At 51.1% G+C, this 17,802-nt stretch overlaps 1 protein-coding gene across 1 annotated transcript in view; it reads right to left on the bottom strand.

Annotated features, from left to right (window-relative positions):
• ALOX5 (arachidonate 5-lipoxygenase) overlaps positions 1-14,076 on the bottom strand; it is a 47,270-nt gene extending 33,194 nt beyond the window's left edge. The window contains exons 1-3 of the mRNA XM_018042356.1: positions 13,814-14,076; positions 7,383-7,581; positions 5,338-5,419 (exon numbers count right to left, since the gene is read on the bottom strand). Of these exons, the coding sequence (XP_017897845.1) occupies positions 5,338-5,419; positions 7,383-7,581; positions 13,814-13,963 (431 nt within the window). The 5' untranslated portion in view covers positions 13,964-14,076. The remainder of the gene's footprint in view (positions 1-5,337; positions 5,420-7,382; positions 7,582-13,813) is intronic.

Below are 17,802 nucleotides of genomic sequence, written 5' to 3'. Positions count from 1 at the left end.
GCAGCTTAAGGATGAGGAAAGCAGCGAGACGCTATTGCACACACATTATACCGAGAAGGATGAAAACGTCTCAGGGTGTAAAGTGGGTGGATGATGTAGGCAAAGGGCAACTCAGGAACAGCTCCTGGGGTGAAAACTGGCAGAACCCCTTTGGAAAACAATAGGCAATGTTTAGAGAACGTGACATGTGGTCTGCAACCCTGCATGCCCGCTCCCATGTCTGTTCCCTAGAGCAACTCATTGAAGAAATCAGGAGACAAGATGTATGAGGAAACGCATTGCACTGGGCTAAAGACTTCCAGCATGTCCGCCAGCAGGGCAGTGGGGGAGCATGGTGGTTCATTCACACGATGGTGTGCTACACAGAAGCTAAACGCGAGCGTGCTGGAGCGGGGTGCCATTGCCTTCTCCGAAATGAATGGACGGCGCCTATCAATCGGCAGCTCTCTGCAGCAGAATAATGGGGGAAGAAAAAGCAAGCCATGGAATGATTCGATCACATGATGTGGATGAAAACCCACTACACTGTAGTTCGCTGTGTGTGTGTGTGTGTGTGTGTGTGTGACTGTGCCACACGTGCAATCCCAGTGAGAGGACACGGGTGCTGGGTTAGGAACTGTGCGGCTTCTCCACCTTCCAGCTTGGCTGAGTGAGTGGAGAGAACCAGCTGAATCTGCCAGCCTCTGACGTGCTGGAGACTATTCTTAGTTGTCAACTTTACTTTCAAACTCTTATCTGGAAGCCTGAGGGCTCATGCGAAAGAGGAACTCTAAGAATACGCAGACAGTGCAAGATTCAGGGTTTCCTAAACGGAAACCGAGGGGGAGGCCTGAAAAGAGCAGATGAGCAGAAAGAAGAAAAATGATGGCTAGATCTACGGAAGGAGCAGACGATCCCATCAGGACACCCTCTGCCCGTGTCCCTGTGCGTTCGTGCGTGCGTGTGCTATGGCCGACTCTTCACGACCCTATGGACTGTAGCCCGCCAGGCTTCTCTGCTGCTGCCGCTGCTGCTGCTGCTGCTGCTGCTGCTGCTGCTAAGCCGCTTTAGTCGTGTCCGACCCTGTGTGACCCCATACACGGCAGCCCACCAGGCTCCCCCGTCCCCGGGATTCTCTAGGCAAGAGTACTGGAGTGGGGTGCCATTGCCTTCTCCACCAGGCTTCTCTAGACTGTGCCAAAGCCCCATCCCTATAAGACCAACACACCACTGAATCCACCTCTCCCTGGGGAAGGGCTGTTTCCCAAAGGAGCTTCACAGAGCACTCCTTCAGGACATTGAGACCTACATCAAATTCTCTTGGGAAATCTTGGGTTAAAAAAGATCAACCAGGGATCATTACCCCAAAACGTCTCAGAATTCTCAGTGCTTATGCACACTGTGAACCTCCAGGAGGAGAATGTGATAAACAGTTTCCCAAACTTGTTTTACCATGGAATCCTTTTCTGGAGAGAAAGTTTGGGGACCAGTGCTCCAGGGGGGATTTTGGAAAATATCAGGATAAGACAAAATGCCTGCTATAAGAATTAACATCTTAGTCTGAATTAGCGTGGACCTGATAAAATCTGCTGTCCACTCTCTTAATTGGACATAACTAGCAGATTCTCTGGAAGCTGCCTAACTCACCATGGCACAGGACCCCTTCCTTCTATAAGCATGTGGAGTGCTTGCTGTAGGGGCTTTCCACTGTGGTTGAAATGGGAAGGGAAGGGGTATGAGAACACCAACCTCTTAGGATGGGAACGGGCAGTGCAGCGCTCTTGGACAAGGCCCTGTGCGCTGCATCAGCACCAAAGTCTCAAAGCTCATATGGTGCCTGAGCTGAGAGGCTTACTCACAAACATTCTACAACAAGTCGCAAATTCATAGATCCTTAACATTACACATGCATTATGAGATTATTCTCCCAAGTGCGTGTGCGTGTGTGCGTGTGCACACGCACGCTCAGTTGCTGTGTCCGACTCTTTGTGACCCCGTGGACTGTAGTCCACCAGACTCCTCTGTTCATGGTATTTTCCAGGCAAGAATACTGGAGTGGGTTGCTGTTTTGGAGATCTTCCTGAACCAGGGATGGAACCCACATCTCCTGTGTCTCCTGCCTTGGCAGGCGTATTCTTTACCACTGTGCCTCCTGGGAGGCCCTTTATTCTCCCAAATGTGGTACTAAAATCATAAGAGTTTCATTAAAATTTTTTTACTATGAAAAAGAATATATAAACATAGGTGTGTGTATACATATATATGCACACACGTACTCACATCTGAAAACGCACAGAATGTCTGCACAAGCAGCATCCGGACCAAGAATCAGAACGTTGCCAGTAGCCTCAGCCCCCACATGCCCACTCAACCTCCCCAATCACCTCAACTTTGTCACAGTCACTCCCTGCTACTAGTCACTGTTTTATTGCTATGCACGTTTCCCTAAACAGTATAATTCCAGACCTCGTGAACTGACCAGACGCGTGGCTGGCTTCTGCTCTTCAGCACTGTGTTTGTGAGGTTTGTTCACGTTGCTCTGAGTACCAGCAGTTCGTTGCTCTCCCCTGCAGCGTAGAGTCATCATAATTTATCCGTCTCTTGTTGATGGACATTGGGTGGTGTCTGTTGCTTTGCTCTCATAAATAACACTGCTGTGGCCGTCTCTGTACATGCGTCCAGGTGCAGCTGCACACCTGGATTTGGATCCGGAGTAGAACTTCTGGGCCACAGATCATGATGTCGCCTGACTTCCACCAGAGGTTACGAGACTGTGTTGTGCCAGGCTGTTTGGTTTTTAGCCCTGTTAGCACTGCCTGAGCCTTCCCACCCGTCAGGCCTTCTTTGACACGTGGGCCTTGTCCAGCTGTTTCAGCTCCGCCTGTGTGTGTGTGTGTAGTAGCAGCAGTAGCAATAGTTCACTGTGACCTTTCGATTTCTCCGATCACAAATGAGGCGAAGCACCTTTTCTTACACTTGCTGTTCACATTTTGCGCCGTGACTGCAAGCGCCTTTTTTTTTTTTTTTCTTCACTGAACTGGCAACCCTCTTCTTGCAGATCTGTAGAGATCCTTGGAGCACACCGAGTAATCATTCTTGCTCATCATTCTGTGAGCTGCTTTCTCACTCTTTCCTGCTGTTTTGTAGGGAACAGGACTTCCTCACTTTGAAATAGGTGAGGTTAGTCTTTCCTTCATGGTTAGGGCATTTTGAGTCTTATCTGAGAAATCTTTTTTTTCCTGAGGTCATGAAGAAGAATCTTTTATGGTTTAAAAGTGTTAACAGTTTTGCCTTTAATATTTAAGCCTACTCAATCCAAAAATAAGTTTTCTGAACAACATGATGTAGAGTTCAGTGTGGTCTCCTTTCCCTCTTTCTCTGCCTTTTCATTCTGTACGGTGCTTAATAGCCCCACACTACTCATCACCAGTGCCTCTGTAATATATTTATTTGTATCGTATTTATATTCAAAATGATTTTATAATATATCAAATATATCCACATGCCTATGACTCTTTCATTTTCCCTTCTGTTTCATGGAAACGTAAATTTTTGAAGGAAAGGGGGAGCTAAACATAATTTTGAGACTGGGGGAATCAGTGGTTTCAGTGGGGATTTCTCAACCACTGTGCAGGAGTAGGTCTCTGAGAAGCGGGGGAAGAATAAGGAGCTAAGAGATGCTTTCACAAATTAGGAAAGTTAAAAAATAAGTGTATAATATCATATAAGAAATGAATCGCCAGTCTAGGTTTGATGCAGTATACAAGATGCTTGGGGCTGGTGCACTGGGATGACCCAGGGAGATGGTATGGGGAGGGAGGTGGAAGAGGGGTTCAGGATTGGGAATACGTGTACACCCGTGGCGGATTCATGTTGATGTATGGCAAAACCAATACAATACTGTAAAGTAAAAATAAAAAATAAAATAAAATCTGAAAAAAAAGATACTATTCAGCTTTGGCAAGTATTAAGTGAAATGGATGCCCACACACTGATCCTGAAAACTGGCTGAAAGATTTTTGAAATTTGTCAATATATACTAATAATTTCTACTATTTGATGTAGTAATTTCACTCCTGGGCATCTATCCTGAGGAAATACTTTAAAATGCACACAAAAATGGAAAGATAATAAAAGCTGCATTTACTCAGAATTCCACAATGACCCATTAAATCACAGGCTGCATACAGCCCACTGAGCGTCACTTTCCAGATGTGAGCCTTGCTCACATGTGTCATTTTTTGAAACAGTCGTACTAAGGGGCTTCCATGCTGGTCCAGTGGGTAGGAGCCCACACTCCCAATACAGAGGGCCTGTGTTCAGTCCCTGGTCGGGGAACTAGATATCACAGGCTGCAACCAGGAGTTCGCATGCCGCAACTAAAGATCCTGTGCGCCAGTACAAAGGCCTGGCACAGCCAAATAAATAAATAAAAATAAACATGAAAAACAGCTATACTTAGATACAATTTACATACAATAAAGTTCATCCCTTAAAAATATCCAATTATAAGGTTTTTATATTTTCAGAGTTGTGCAACCACCACCATAATCTAATTTTGGAGTATTTTCACCCCCCAAAAGAAACTTTGTATCCAACTGATAGTCACTTCCCACACCCATTCCCAACTTTCAGCCCTAGCTGATGACTAGTCTACTGATGTTTGTCCACAGACCTGCCTATTCTGACCATTTCACAAAAATAGATTCATATAACATAGAGCCTTTTGTAAATAGCACTTGGCATGTCTTTGAGATTCATCTATAGTTTAGCATGTCTTCATAATTCAGTGCCACTGAATGGATGCTCCAGTGCCCACTGCATTGCGAATGCAGTCTTAACCCCTGGGCCACCGGGGAGGGGCCTCATCTGAGCCACCTAACAGGTTGGTATACAGCTGTTCATGCTACTCCCTTTCATTCATTTTAATTTCTGTGAGGTTGGCACTGATGTTCCCTCTTTTCTTTCCAGTTTTAATAACTTGAGTCCTCTCTTTTTTCTTGGTCTGTCTGCTAAAGACTTGTCAGTTTTCCAATGGACCATGTATCACGTTTATAACTTAAGTATGATGGGAAGACAGAAACAGTGAGGGGTGACCCCTCCAATGGGAGTGAGAGAATGCTGTCCCACTCCTTCTAAATGTCAGCGCGGCTGACTCCACACCTTTCCCAGCTCTTTCACCATCTCTGCTTGGAGTGGTAGTAAGGTGGAGCTCGGGGATTGAGGAGAATCGAAGGTATCTGGTGCGCTGGCCACCACATGCCAACACTGATGGGCCTTGAGCTGTGGGCAGAGCCACGCCTCCAAGACAGGAGAAACCACGGCTCCATGGCTGTTTGGTCTGACATCACAACTCACCGGTACTGTTTTTGCCGTGTTTCCAGTTCTTTGCGTCTGTGCTGCTTGAGAATGTGAATTTGGTCATCACAGGCCAGCTTCGCTGTGAAGAAAGCACATGTGTGAAATGAGCCTAGAGAAGGGCAGAAAGGACATCCAGCGTCCCTGCTTCCCCCAGAAACCCGCTGTGCCGACAGGATGCGGTGGGCGTCACACTGGGCCGGTTTCCAGAGTCAGGTGTGGGGAAGCTGGCAGCATGCACTCTCTGACTCTCGGAATCCTTGCTCTTGGAAGTCCACCACCACTTAAGAAGCATGAGTCCCCTGAGACCACCACACTGTGAGAAGTCTCAGCTCTATGGGGAAGCCTTAAAAATGAGACGCCATGTGGAGAGCGAGGAACCACGGAGCCCTGGAGCTCAAGCCACGTCCACGTGAGAGAACCATCTTGGAAGCGGATTCTCTAGCCCTCCCCACTCAGTGGCTGCCCTTGGCTCACGGAGGAACCACCCAGCTAAGCCTTTCCCAACTTCCTGACCCCTAAGGTCATGAGCAAGATAAAAAGGCTACTTAAAGCCGCTAAGATCGCTATAGAGAATGGATCGGTGAGATATGCGGGGTGGCTTCCGTGTGCCCCTACAGATCCACCCTTCATCTTGTCCTGTCCCTGAGGGTCCCTGATCAGGGCATCAGTGGGCTTCACACTGGGTCAAGCTACTGGGAACCCTGGCTAGAGAGTGGAGGGCGTGGGACAGTGAGGAGAAGACACTCCTTCCCGCGCCTCTTCAGCGTCTCCCCAGACTGTCTGCACCTCTGCCGAGGGCTGTAGCTCCTCCCAAGGCAGCTCTGGCTGCAGGACTCTCTCCTGAATTGCTCTGGCATTTTTTCTCTCCCCCACTCCGCTAGGACTAGCAGCTAACGGCCTTCCACACTGGCCTATGCCTTCTAAATATCCCAGTTTGAATGTGCCATATTTTCCTTTTGCTGGAAAGAGATTTGGGGTCTGTGGGAAGAAGGACTGGACTACACAGCTGAGAGATTGGGTGGCGGTTTGGGGGGTGGGGCAGGAGGAAGCGGAGCTCGCGATTTAAAAATCTTGGTAGAAGAGAAGTGCCCTGTCTGCAGCCTTTTCCATGGTGGCCACCAAAAGACAGAATGACTTTTGTGATCTTCCCTGCCATGAGGACAGAGGGTAAAAATCCTTCTTGCCCCAATCATTTAGTTCAGAAATGCTCCTGAAATTTTCTTTCTTAAGTTAAATTCCAGGTCAGAAAGAACACGATGTGGTCTGAGAGTTTAAGAGCACCAGGCACGGATTTGAATCATGCTAGGAGGCTGGGGAGGGAGTGGGGAGGCGCACTGTTCAGAGGGGAAGAGGCCTGAGCTGACCCCATCATCTGCTTCTCTCTCCTCCACCTCCAACTAAGCCAGCTGTGTGTCTCTTACCAAGAATGGCCTCCCGAGAAAGTGTCAGATTGGGGTCTGCACATTTGAGGGTCTTGCTTAAGAGGGCACATTTTAAGTTCTCTCTTTCAACACAAAAGTGAGACTTCAGGTTTAATGACTGGTGAACGCTGAGCACGGGCCCTGCCTGTGATTCCTCCGAGCTGGTGCACAGGTGCTCCTGGCCACCCCCTTCCTCTCCCTGGCCTGAGTGGGATCCCTAGGAGCCGAAGCCCCACCGTGACCTCCTAGAGAGGAGAGCCAAGAACTAAACTGGAGAACCGTCCATCCAGGGACACATCCTAGGGGTATGTGCTACTAGAGATCCTGGTTCCCCTCTGACAAAAGTGGGGGGCTCATAACCTTCCCCTGAAGGACTGTATGGCAGAGAGGGGACATGGCTGGATGGAGCTTGGAGCCTGTCACTCCACCCTCTGAGCCTGGGACTTCTCAGCACCCAGAGGAAGTCACGTTTCCCGCAGGTGCATCAGGGCACAGAGCGGGTGCTCAGCCACGGGCGGTGTTGTTATTATTCCCATGGATACAGTTCTGCGGGGATGGAGGGCCCACAAACCCTCTCATTTCCTGGAAGCCCAGGAGGTGGACGGGGCCTGAGCCGCTCACCTTGCCCGTCTCTCAGGACAATCTCGCCCTCGCCCGATATCCAGCGGTAGCAGGGGAACTCGACGTAATCCCCACAGGGCGTCTTCACCGTGATGTACTTCAGGTACCAGTCGTCACGGAACCAGTACTTGCGCTTCTCGATTTTGATCAGCTGGATGTCGCCCAGTTCTTCATCCACTGTCACGTCGTAAGAATCCACCTGAGAAGGAGAAAAGGCAAATCAGAGTCTGGGAGCCCCTGAGCCTTTGTATCATCCTCAGTGCATTTAACACAGATGTCTGCTGATGTCTGCCTTGGCATGGCTCTGTGCTGTGCCCTGGGTGACAGAGATGGCCCTGCTACCCCATAGGGCTGGATGAGGCTAACTGGTCCTCGCACACAGGGGCAACTGGCAAAGTGCTCCCTGATGCTGCCATCGATTCCACAGGCACTTTGGGAGGAGGGAAGGTTATGACCTGTGTCTCAGATACAGACAGTGAGACTCAGTCCCACTTCCACTACCAACTGGCAGAGCTGGACTTCCAGTCCAAGCCTTCCCATGTGTCTCTCATTATCAGTGGGGCAGATAACTGGGTGAGGATGAGGAGGCTCGGGTGAGAGTGCAGCCACAGATTCAAGTCGTCCCGGGCCTCTGCAGCTCCCTGAAGCACAGTGATGCCAAGAAAATCAGAAGAGTGGTTCCTGCCACGTCAGAGGCGTAGTGGTGGGCGGAGGCTGGCCTTGCTGTCCCAGGCCACGCGCAGCACTGCACCCCGGGCTGCTGCCAGGCTCCTGACCCCAGAAGACGAGCTGGCACGGCGGCAGTGCCGCTGGAGGCCCTCCTCTCCATATGTGCAGCTGGGAGAGAAGGCTGGGGCTCAAACACCGCATCGGGTGTTCTGAAGACCAGCAGGTTCGGGAAGCCCCAGACTCAAGGCCACCTGAGGCACTCTCTAAGCCAGGTTTCACCCATCTGCGAGGTTTCTTCTTGGTGGCAGAACTCAGAGAGTTCTCAGTGCAATAGTGAGATAAGTGGAGGGGATGGGTGTTCACCATGCACGAGACCCTGTGCATCCCCACTTCCATGCTCACCCTCCAGACCCCAGGACACCCCTGGGGGGACTTCCTAAGAAGAGTGGGAAGTTGGGTATTTTCAGCAAACCCTCTGGCTCCGAGCACAGGGAGCTGTTTGCATGTCTTTGCTGCTGTGGATGCTAGACGCTTACGGTCAGAAAGCAGAAGCCTCTTGCCAGTTCCCCGTGGTCTGGCCCTTTCCTCTCCCTCCTCCCAGCTCCTCTGTCCATCCAGCCCCTCACTGGGACTCCCCTCCCAACCTGGGGCCTGCCACCTTCTCCCCAGGGATCAACAATCTGTAGTACAGACAGCCCCCTCCCTGCCCAAGGCCCCACCGGCCTGGGGGTCACCGTTGTCTGTGAACTTGTCTGTGACCCCTGCTCTCTCATGAGACACACCGTGGGACTGGAGGGTTCTGCTGCCTGAAGGGTGGGGCGTCCGGCAGAACAGGTAAGCTGGCTCGCCTCTCAGGGACCCACCACATGGGCTGGCTCCTCTTTCGCCAGAGACTGTTTCTCACTGAGAACCCAGCTGAGGCCGAGTGAGACCCGCAGATGTCTCGCTGCCGGCAGCGCAGACCCAGCAGAGGGAAGTGCACACGTGCGGTGCGGCGGGTCCGGGCCGGGTGCTGGCGCCAGGGGAAGTGGCTTTCCTGCGGCTCCGCAGGGGCGGGGGCGGGGGCTGCCGGCGTCTGGGGGCTGATGCAGGAAGGCCGAGGTGAAGGGGGGAGAGCAGCCCCTGTCAGGTAACAAGAGGCAGGAGCGCCTGAGGTGGACATTCTCAGGGAAGTGGGACGGAGCCCGGGAGCCTCTCCAGAGCGACTCTCAGAGGGAGGGCCAGACGTCCAGCTGTGGGCAGTGACTGATAAAGAAGAGATGAAGGAGCTTGAGGGCAGGGAGAGCAGGGTCACCCTGTCCCGCCTATGTGCAGTCACAGGAGAACGGACCCTTCAGGTCCCCCGGCCCCAGTGGCCCCTACAGGTACCTGGTGGAAGGCCCTGGAGCTCCACCTGGGATGGAATCTGTGGACAGACTTACAGGGATTCAATATGCTCTCTGACGGGGAGGGGGCAGGACAGGCCTGCGCCTCTGGCCGGCCTCTGGCTGGCCCTGGCTTTGGAGCAGTGCCCCAGGAGGTGAACGAGGGTCCGAGGAATTCAGCCCTCACTCGGGCTGTCTCGGGACAAAGTCTGGTGATTGGTTTCTGAGGGAGCTCCTGCTGGAGAGTCACAGAGGATAGAGGGGGCCTCCGGGGAGCTCTCAGGGTCCTGTGCGTCAAACAGAAAGTCAGGTCTTAGGAAGGCGCAAAGAGCTGGAGGTGTAATGACCTTCCTCCCTCCTCTCCCTGGGCCGGGGTGCCGGATGGATGCTATGTTTGTTGACTCTCTAACATCACGTGGCCATTCCGCACAGTCTACAGTGCCAACAGGGGCTGGTATGGCGCACGGTAAACACAGAGCATGAGCGTGGCCGAGCGGATGCTCATCTCATTTTACAGCTGGAAACTGAGGCTCAGGCTGAGGTCAGGCAGCGTGGCCGAGCGGATGATGCTTATCTCATTTTACAGCTGGAAACTGAGGCTCAGGCTGAGGTCAGGCAGCGTGGCCGAGCGGATGATGCTTATCTCATTTTACAGCTGGAAACTGAGGCTCAGAGAGGTCAGGCAGCTACCATGCTAGAAAGTAACTGGTGGCCCCATGATTAGAACCCATGCCTGTGTGACGGCCCAGTCTGGGTTCCTCTCACTTCTCCTGATGATCGCATTGTGGGAAAAGCCTTGGTCTGGGAGCCAGGTGACCTGGCTTTGAGCCCGGGTTCAGGCCCGCTGTGGAGTATGAGGGTGATGCGGAGTGGGGTGGAGGACATGGAAAAACTTCCTGCGAGGTGGCATCTGAGGCAGCTCTTAGGACTTGGTAAGATTTTGGAGGTGAGCTGAGTGGAGAAGGGGAATGAGCAGGGCATTCTGAATGTGGGGAAAGGAGGTGAGGAATTCACATGTGGGAGGTGGGGTCTGGTGCATGGAGTTCTTGGGGCAGAAGCGGTGGGTGCCGCAGTCAGGCACTGGAGAGAGACATGGAGGCAGGGAAACCTGATATCCACTAGCCTCCTTTCTCAGAGGGGCCAGCTTGCAGATTTCATCCAGTTGCTCTCAACTCAACACTGGACACACAGCTCTAAGGCTTTGGAATATTTCAGCAAAGGTTTAGTTGGTCAGTTTTTGTTTTGATCTTTATATCAGCATTTAAAGAAAGGTTCCATTTGTCTCTGCCCCAGATTCCTGCTACAGCAAGGACAGAGAGTCATGGTGTGGTCCAGCCTGGACTGCCTGTTGTGGAGGGGCTAACGAGGGGCCGATGGGGGGTGGGAAGGGAGAGGAGGGGGCTGTGGAGCAGAGAGAGAGAGAGGGAGGTGATTAAGGGGTGGATAAGGGAGAGGCCAGGGCAGAGAGAGGAAGAGAAGGGGCAATGGTTAGGGAGATTAAAGAAGCAAAGAACTGGGGGACTGGGGGAATCTAGGAGGCAGCAGAAAGGAGAAGCTGAAGCAGAAAAGACGGCAGAGATTCCGGGCACTGGGGAGCTGTGAGGAGAGCGGAGCAGAGGAAGGATGAGAAGGAGGGAGAAGAGGGAGGACGTAGGCATGGATGGTGCGGAGAGCACAGGTGAAGGATGGACAGGATCAGAAGGAAATACTTTTTCTTCAGATTTCCCAGGCAAGAATACTGGAGGGGTTGCCGTTTCCTCCTCCAGAGGCTCTCCCCCACCCCTCCCCGGGGACTGAACCCGAGTCTCCTGAATTGCAGGCAGATTCTTTACCATCTGAGCCAACAGGGAAACCCTTATTCTTCAGTAATATGGTCTTTCTGAGAAGGCAGTATTCCACAATATATTCTTCATGAACATATTGTAAGAATATTCACCGGAAATATTTAAGAAGTAAAGCTGTAAGACTTGTTCACACTTACTGACTATGTTCAAGGAGATATACTAAACAGCACCCTATGGCCTTTTGCTTTCCTAAAAGTGCTGCCAGGGAATGAAAAAGGCTCAGGTTAAGATTTCCCAGAAGTCTTCGGATCTGTGAAAGTCATCCCACCTGGACTTGAATTACTTTAAATGGACAGAGTCAAAGAAACACCAACTTGCTAAATTTGCCTTGACAGGAGAATCTCACCTATGAATGACTCTGATTCCCACTCCAGTCCTGAATCACTCTGCAGAACTCTGATTAAAATAACCAGTGATTTGTGACTGAATTTATTGCAGGGGGAAAAAGCAGTCCTGTTCATTACAGGGACTGAATTTTGAGTGAGGGGAGTGCGGTGTTGACCTGACATAACCTGGAAATGTCTGAATTGGTTGCCTGGAAAAAGTCTTTATTGTTGTTACCATTACTGTTATTATCTATAATGACTGTAATGCTTTTCAGGTTAAATGGGATAGCATTATCTTCTCCACAAGTATTACCTCTAAGATTTCTCCCTCACCTTTACCCCAAAGGGACAGATTGTCCTTAAAGAGACATTGGCTAGAGATTGAGGAAGTAGCTCTGGGCTGTGCAAGACCCACTGTGGAGTAACTTCGCATCAACGGGAACTTTCTCAAAAGCTGATTTTTTTCAAAGAGCCTTTGGAGACAGCAAGTCCCCTGCAGTGCCCGTCCTGAAGTGCCCCTCTTACCCCAATGGAAATGTGATATGCAAACTTCTCCTGAAATTTGCTTCTGGGACTCTCACCGAGATGTTTAATCACAATGTCATTTGAATGAATTCTCAGGGTGGGGAAATACTGAACAGAGGGATGCTTTCATCTCTCTTCCAACGCCCGTGTTATGGTCACATCCTTATCTCCCCTCTGAGAAGCCACACCCAGGCGCCCCATGCTGAACAGCAGGAACACACCGATGGGTAGTGTATGAAGGAGAATGGACGCCCTGAAGACAGATTATAAAGATCAAGCAGTCTGCACCTTGTCCTCCTCGCGTGTTGGTGGAATCCACAAAATAATGGAAAGAAATGATGGTGCTTCAGAAATAGCTGAGGGTATCATCACCCCAAACGGATGATCCATTAGCCCTTCTGCACCACCATCCTCTTGGCCTGGTTGGGGAAACCAAACAACAGGAGGTAGTTTGTATACTCAATGCCTAACTCTTCCAGAAGGGTACTCTCTAGCCGCATAAGTATACTGAACTTGGCTAAGTGTCAGTTGGACTTATAGAGCAAGGTTCTGAGGCTCCTGGGTAGGAATCAAGCCCATTCTGAGTTTCCAGCCTGGAAAAGGAGAGGACTATTACTGCTGACTTTAGGCTCTGCAGATCTAAAACATGCTTCATGAATATTACCCAAGAAGTGTTTGGTTGAACCATATGAAATTGCCAGTTTTATCTGTCAAAAATAGTCAACTATGAGTAATTCCTTTTGGTTCAACAAAATAATGAAGAGGTAAAAAGACAGCTTTATGAAATCTAAATCTTTATGGTCCAGATCAGAAACAGGGAGTGGCAGAAGGGAACAGATATTTTCTGGGTACCTGTAGTGTGCTGGGACTATCACCACATTTAATGAGCACTTACGTAATGATCATTTAATAAACCCAGTGGACTGGGCACCAAACACCTGGTAAGGACCAGTTGTGAGCACCTCTGTGCTCACAGAGAACGCTGCAGGCTAGAATTCGCGCCCAGATCAGCATTGGGAGTCCACTTCTGAGTGAAACCTCACTGCAGCGCGTGGCCCCGCAGACTAGAGGTGCAGCCAACACAGGGCCCCTTTGCTTCCTGTACCCCCAGGTCACCAGGGCCTCTGGTGAGGTGGGGAAAGGGGAAGCCCTCCTCCCTCTTCCTCCTCTGAACGCTCACAGCCTGGGGGTAAGTGTTCCCCCGTGTACACTCTACTGGAAGCCAGTGAAGACCCCCAGGTTCGCAAAAGTCCTCTCCTGGCCTCGGTCTCTCGTTCCTTCGCTCCGCATCCCTCTGGGAACCTGGCCTGGGAATGTGAGCTGCCCAGGTGTGGACACATCAGCTAGTGTGCCACACTGAGCCGCCGGCTGGGACTCCTAGACCAACTCGAAGCCAGGACTCCTAGACTCCTCACGTCTGGGGAAACTGACGTCCGGGATGGGGGCGGAGCGAGCTAGTGATCAGGCCCTGGTGGAACTCAGGTCTCTGGGTGCCTAGCCCTCCTCATTCTCCCCACTGCTGAGGTGCCATCTATGGAGTCCCACGAAGTGGGCGCAAGTAATGGTCACAGCGCTTGCCCAGTTAAGGATTCTCTTAGAGCCCCTCGCCCCCAACCTTGGGTCCCAGCCACCCCGATGGGTCCTGGACGCGCCCGCGCCCCGCCCCGCGGCCGCCCCAGCCCGTCCCGGCCGCGCGCCCTCACCGCGCCGCGCTCGAAGTCGTTGTAGAAGGGCTTGTCCAGCAGGTGCTTCTCGCTGCAGCCCGCGGAGCCCACGAGGCTCAGGTAGATGTAGTCGTCGGTGCCCGCGAACCACTGGCTGCCGGTGGCCACGGTGACGGTGTAGGAGGGCATGGCAACGGGCAGCGGGGGTCGCGGGGCGCGGGCGCAGCCAGCACGGGGAGCCTCGGCACGCCTCAGCACCTCTCCCGCCGGCGCCGCAGCTTCCTCACTCCCAGCGCCCGGGGTCCCCGCCGCCTCCGCCCTCGCCCTCCAGCAGCTCGGACTCCGCCCCCGCCCACTCCCCGCCCCGGGCCCTCCATCCTGCAGCTCTGACCCCGCCCATGGCCCGCCCCTCCCCGCCCCCGGGCCCGCCCTCCAGCAGCTCTGACCCCGCCCCGGGCCCGTCCCGCCCCGCCCGACCCCGCCCCCCGTCCCGGGCCCGCCCCCCCGCTGCTCTGACCCCGCCCCCGGGCCCGCCCTCCCGCAGCTCTGGCCCCTCCGGACTAGCCTAGGGCACCATGAGCGTAACCCATTCCTGAACCTCCTGTCCTCGACTCGGCGTGTGTTTTAGCAGTCAGGGGACTGGGGCCACCTCAGCGGCTACCCCTCCTCGCTCTCTTTGTCCCTCCGTTCACTCACTCAGTTTCTCCGTCATTGTTTCCACTCTTCACCCTTCCCTCCAGCCTCAGCCTCCCTCACTCCGGAGGGAGGCATTAGGGCTGGGCTCCAGGCACCCCTGGAAAAACCGGACATAGCCCCTGCTCTCACTGAGGCCCCGGGGGAGAGGGAGGCCGCGCGACTGGGGCAGTTCTGCGACTGTTGCGAGCAGGGGTGCTCTGGGAGTCTAGGGCGGGCAGAGGAGCCCATGCGGCGCGTCAACAAAGCTTTTCAGGGTGACACCTGAGTTGGTACTTTGAGACTTCCGTGGGCATGGGCGTGGGCATGGGCTTCCTCCACAGCCTTGGTGGAATGTCACAATAGGCCCGGTGTAGGTGGGCACTGAGGGGAGTCAGGTGCCAGCCACCCTCAGGCCTGGAGATGGTCGGTGTGTAGTGGAAGGCAGGGCAGCCAGAGATGGAGAGAGGCCAGAACAGGAAAACCGGAATCCGGACACCTAGGAGGGTGTATGGAGGGGGCTAGTCCTCGGAAGGGTTGCAGACACTTGGGGGCAGGGAGGCTGGGCGTGCAATGGGACTTGTTTGGAGATGGTTTGGGAGTGGAAGCATGGCAGGAAGTCTAGGGAAGATGACGTGGACTCCATAGCAAGGATGTTCCAGGAGTTAGAGCTGGTTTTGGAAAACCCGCTGCCTGGCAGAGTTTTATTTATTCATTTATCTATTTTAATTATTTTTTAATCGGCTTTGTAACAGATGATGGGCAGAGGCCCGGAAGGGATGGTAGTAAAAGGCTTTGTATGTTAGAGGGAAACTTCCCACGGTGGTCAGCTTTCTACTGCTGTGTCCTGACCTCAGAAGTCTTCTGTATTCCCCTATACCTCCCCCATACCCAACTGCAAAACTGAGTGTGGTATACATTCAGTAATGAGTTGAGCTAAATTTAAAAATAAATTCATTCCACCTGAGGTGGTGGGTCCATCCAGTTGCCTGTTTTGCACAGTCACTTTTGGGGACAGGCACAGCGGCAGGCTAAAGGTGGATTTCTCATTTCTTGGAGCTGAGACTGCCTGGTGGCAAGCTCTGCTTCCTCCTCTGCCTGGTAGGACCACCACGCTGGGCAAAGGGAGAGAGTGAGCACCTGCCGTTCTCTACAGGTGGGATGAGGGCAGAATTCAGTGGGACTGGCTTTATTTATCAGAGGACAAATACCAGAGGGATTCTCTGGGAATCAAATCATAGGACATGGAAGACTGGCCACAGTTGAGATAGGGTGGATGGTGATAGCACAGAAGGGGGACCCAGCCCGTGCCAGCCGAAACGTGCTCCAGGGAACTCTGGAGAAGAGACGCAGGGTGGCTATGGGAATGTTCTTCAAATCTAAGAATTGAATGGCCATTATTTTTTTAGAAAAAGGAAATACAATATGTTTTCTGATGAAAGCAATGAACTATCTTTGTAGGAAATAGACGTTTGATACACAAATAAAACTCATAACAATGTGCAGAAAAAGCAGTCAGTAAACACTTACCAATTGCATTATATATTTTTACATTAAGAGCACACTGTATGTGTAATTTCCTGCCATATTTCTATTCTCCTTACTGTTGTAAGATATTTTGTTATGTAATTTCATGTCTTAAATATTTTGCCAACTGTGTAATATTTAATTATAATTATATGGGTAGACCATCATTCCCTTAATTAATCCATTATTATTGGGCATTTAGATTGCTTTCCTTCATAAATAATGCTGTAGTACATATTTTGTGCTTAAGACATTAAAAAAGTTTTTCTTAATATAGGGACCAAAGTGTATGAACCTTTTGAAACCTTTGTAACATGTTATTAAGCTACTTCCCCAAGCACTGAGTTAATTTACACTCATGCCCTTTACTCTCAAGCAGAAAATGAAATGAAATGTCTGTTTCAACAGAAACTGTGCCATCTTGGGATGGTTTCCAGAATATCTCCATCTTGCCCTTGCTGCTTTGCCCTGGCTCAGCCTTTCACCACCTTCTGTATGGGTTGCAGTGACTGCGTCCTATCTCATCCCTTTATCTCCAGTCTAACTGCCATTCCCCCACCCCATCCCCCACCCATCCCCCACCCCACCCCCCACTCCATCCCCCACCCCATCCCCCACCCATCCCCACCCCATCCCCCAGCTCTCTGCAGCGTAGGTGGAGTCATCTGTCGCCTTACTTAAAGCCCGCCGTGGTTTGCTTTCTTCCTTTTGTCCCTTTCTTTCTTCTTGCACAGCTTTATTGAGATGTGATGAGCACGCCATGCATTTCGCTCATTTAAAGCATGCATGTCGATGGCGTTTAGTAATGCAATGTTCCGAGAGTTCTGAGGCTTTCACCACAGTCAATTTCAGAATACTTTCATCACTCCGTTAGCAGTCACTTCCCATTGGTGGTGGTGGTTTAGTCGCTAAGTCGTGTCCGACTCTAGCAATCCAGTGGACTGTAGCCTGCCAGGCTCCTCCGTGCATGGGATTCTCCAGACAAGAATACTGGAGAGGGTTGCCATTTCCTGCTCTCCTCCTTTTTCCAGGGCAAACAAATCTATTTTCTATCTTTATAGATTTGCCTGTTCTGGACATTTCGTATGAGTGGAATCATGCCATATATGACCTTTTGTGACTGACTTCTTTCGTTTAGTATCGTTTTTTCCAGGTTGAGCCATGTTGCATCGTGTATCAGTCCTTTATCCTTTTTGTTGCTGAATAATATCCCACTTTATGGATAGACCACATTGTGTTTATCTGTTCATCAGATGACGGAAATCTGAGTTAGGGCTATTATAAATAATGGTGATATGAACACTCAAATGTTTGCATATACATATGTTTTCATTTCTCTCCGGGAAATAACTCTGAGGAGAATTGCTGGACCATTCCCCTTGATCCAGGGGGTCCAGATAACGTGATGAGTTTATCATTTTGAGGAAATGCCCGATTGTTTTCCAAAGTGATTATACCATTCTGTGTTTTCATCAGCAACATACAAACTTCTGTTCTCTCCATATCCTCATCAACACATTATATTCTTTGTGAAGGGGTATCTCGTTGTGGTTTTGATTTGCACTTCCCTAATTGCTAATGATGATGAGCACCTTATCTCATGCTGTTGGTCACTAGTATATATTCTTTTGAGAAATATGTATCTAAATCTTTGACTCATTAAAATGTTTAGCTTGTTTATCTTTTCGTGTTGAGTTGTATGTGTTCATACATTGTGGATAGAAGCCCCTTATCAACTCTTTCATAGATACTTTGTTGCTTTCTTTTCAGTTTTTTAAATGGGTATATTTGGAGCACTCAAGTTTTTAGTTTTAAGTAAGCCCAAGTTA

This window comes from Capra hircus, chromosome 28 (genome assembly GCF_001704415.2).
Source record: "Capra hircus breed San Clemente chromosome 28, ASM170441v1, whole genome shotgun sequence".
Lineage (NCBI taxonomy): Eukaryota > Metazoa > Chordata > Mammalia > Artiodactyla > Bovidae > Capra > Capra hircus.
This window is presented reverse-complemented; position numbering and strand designations above follow the sequence as displayed.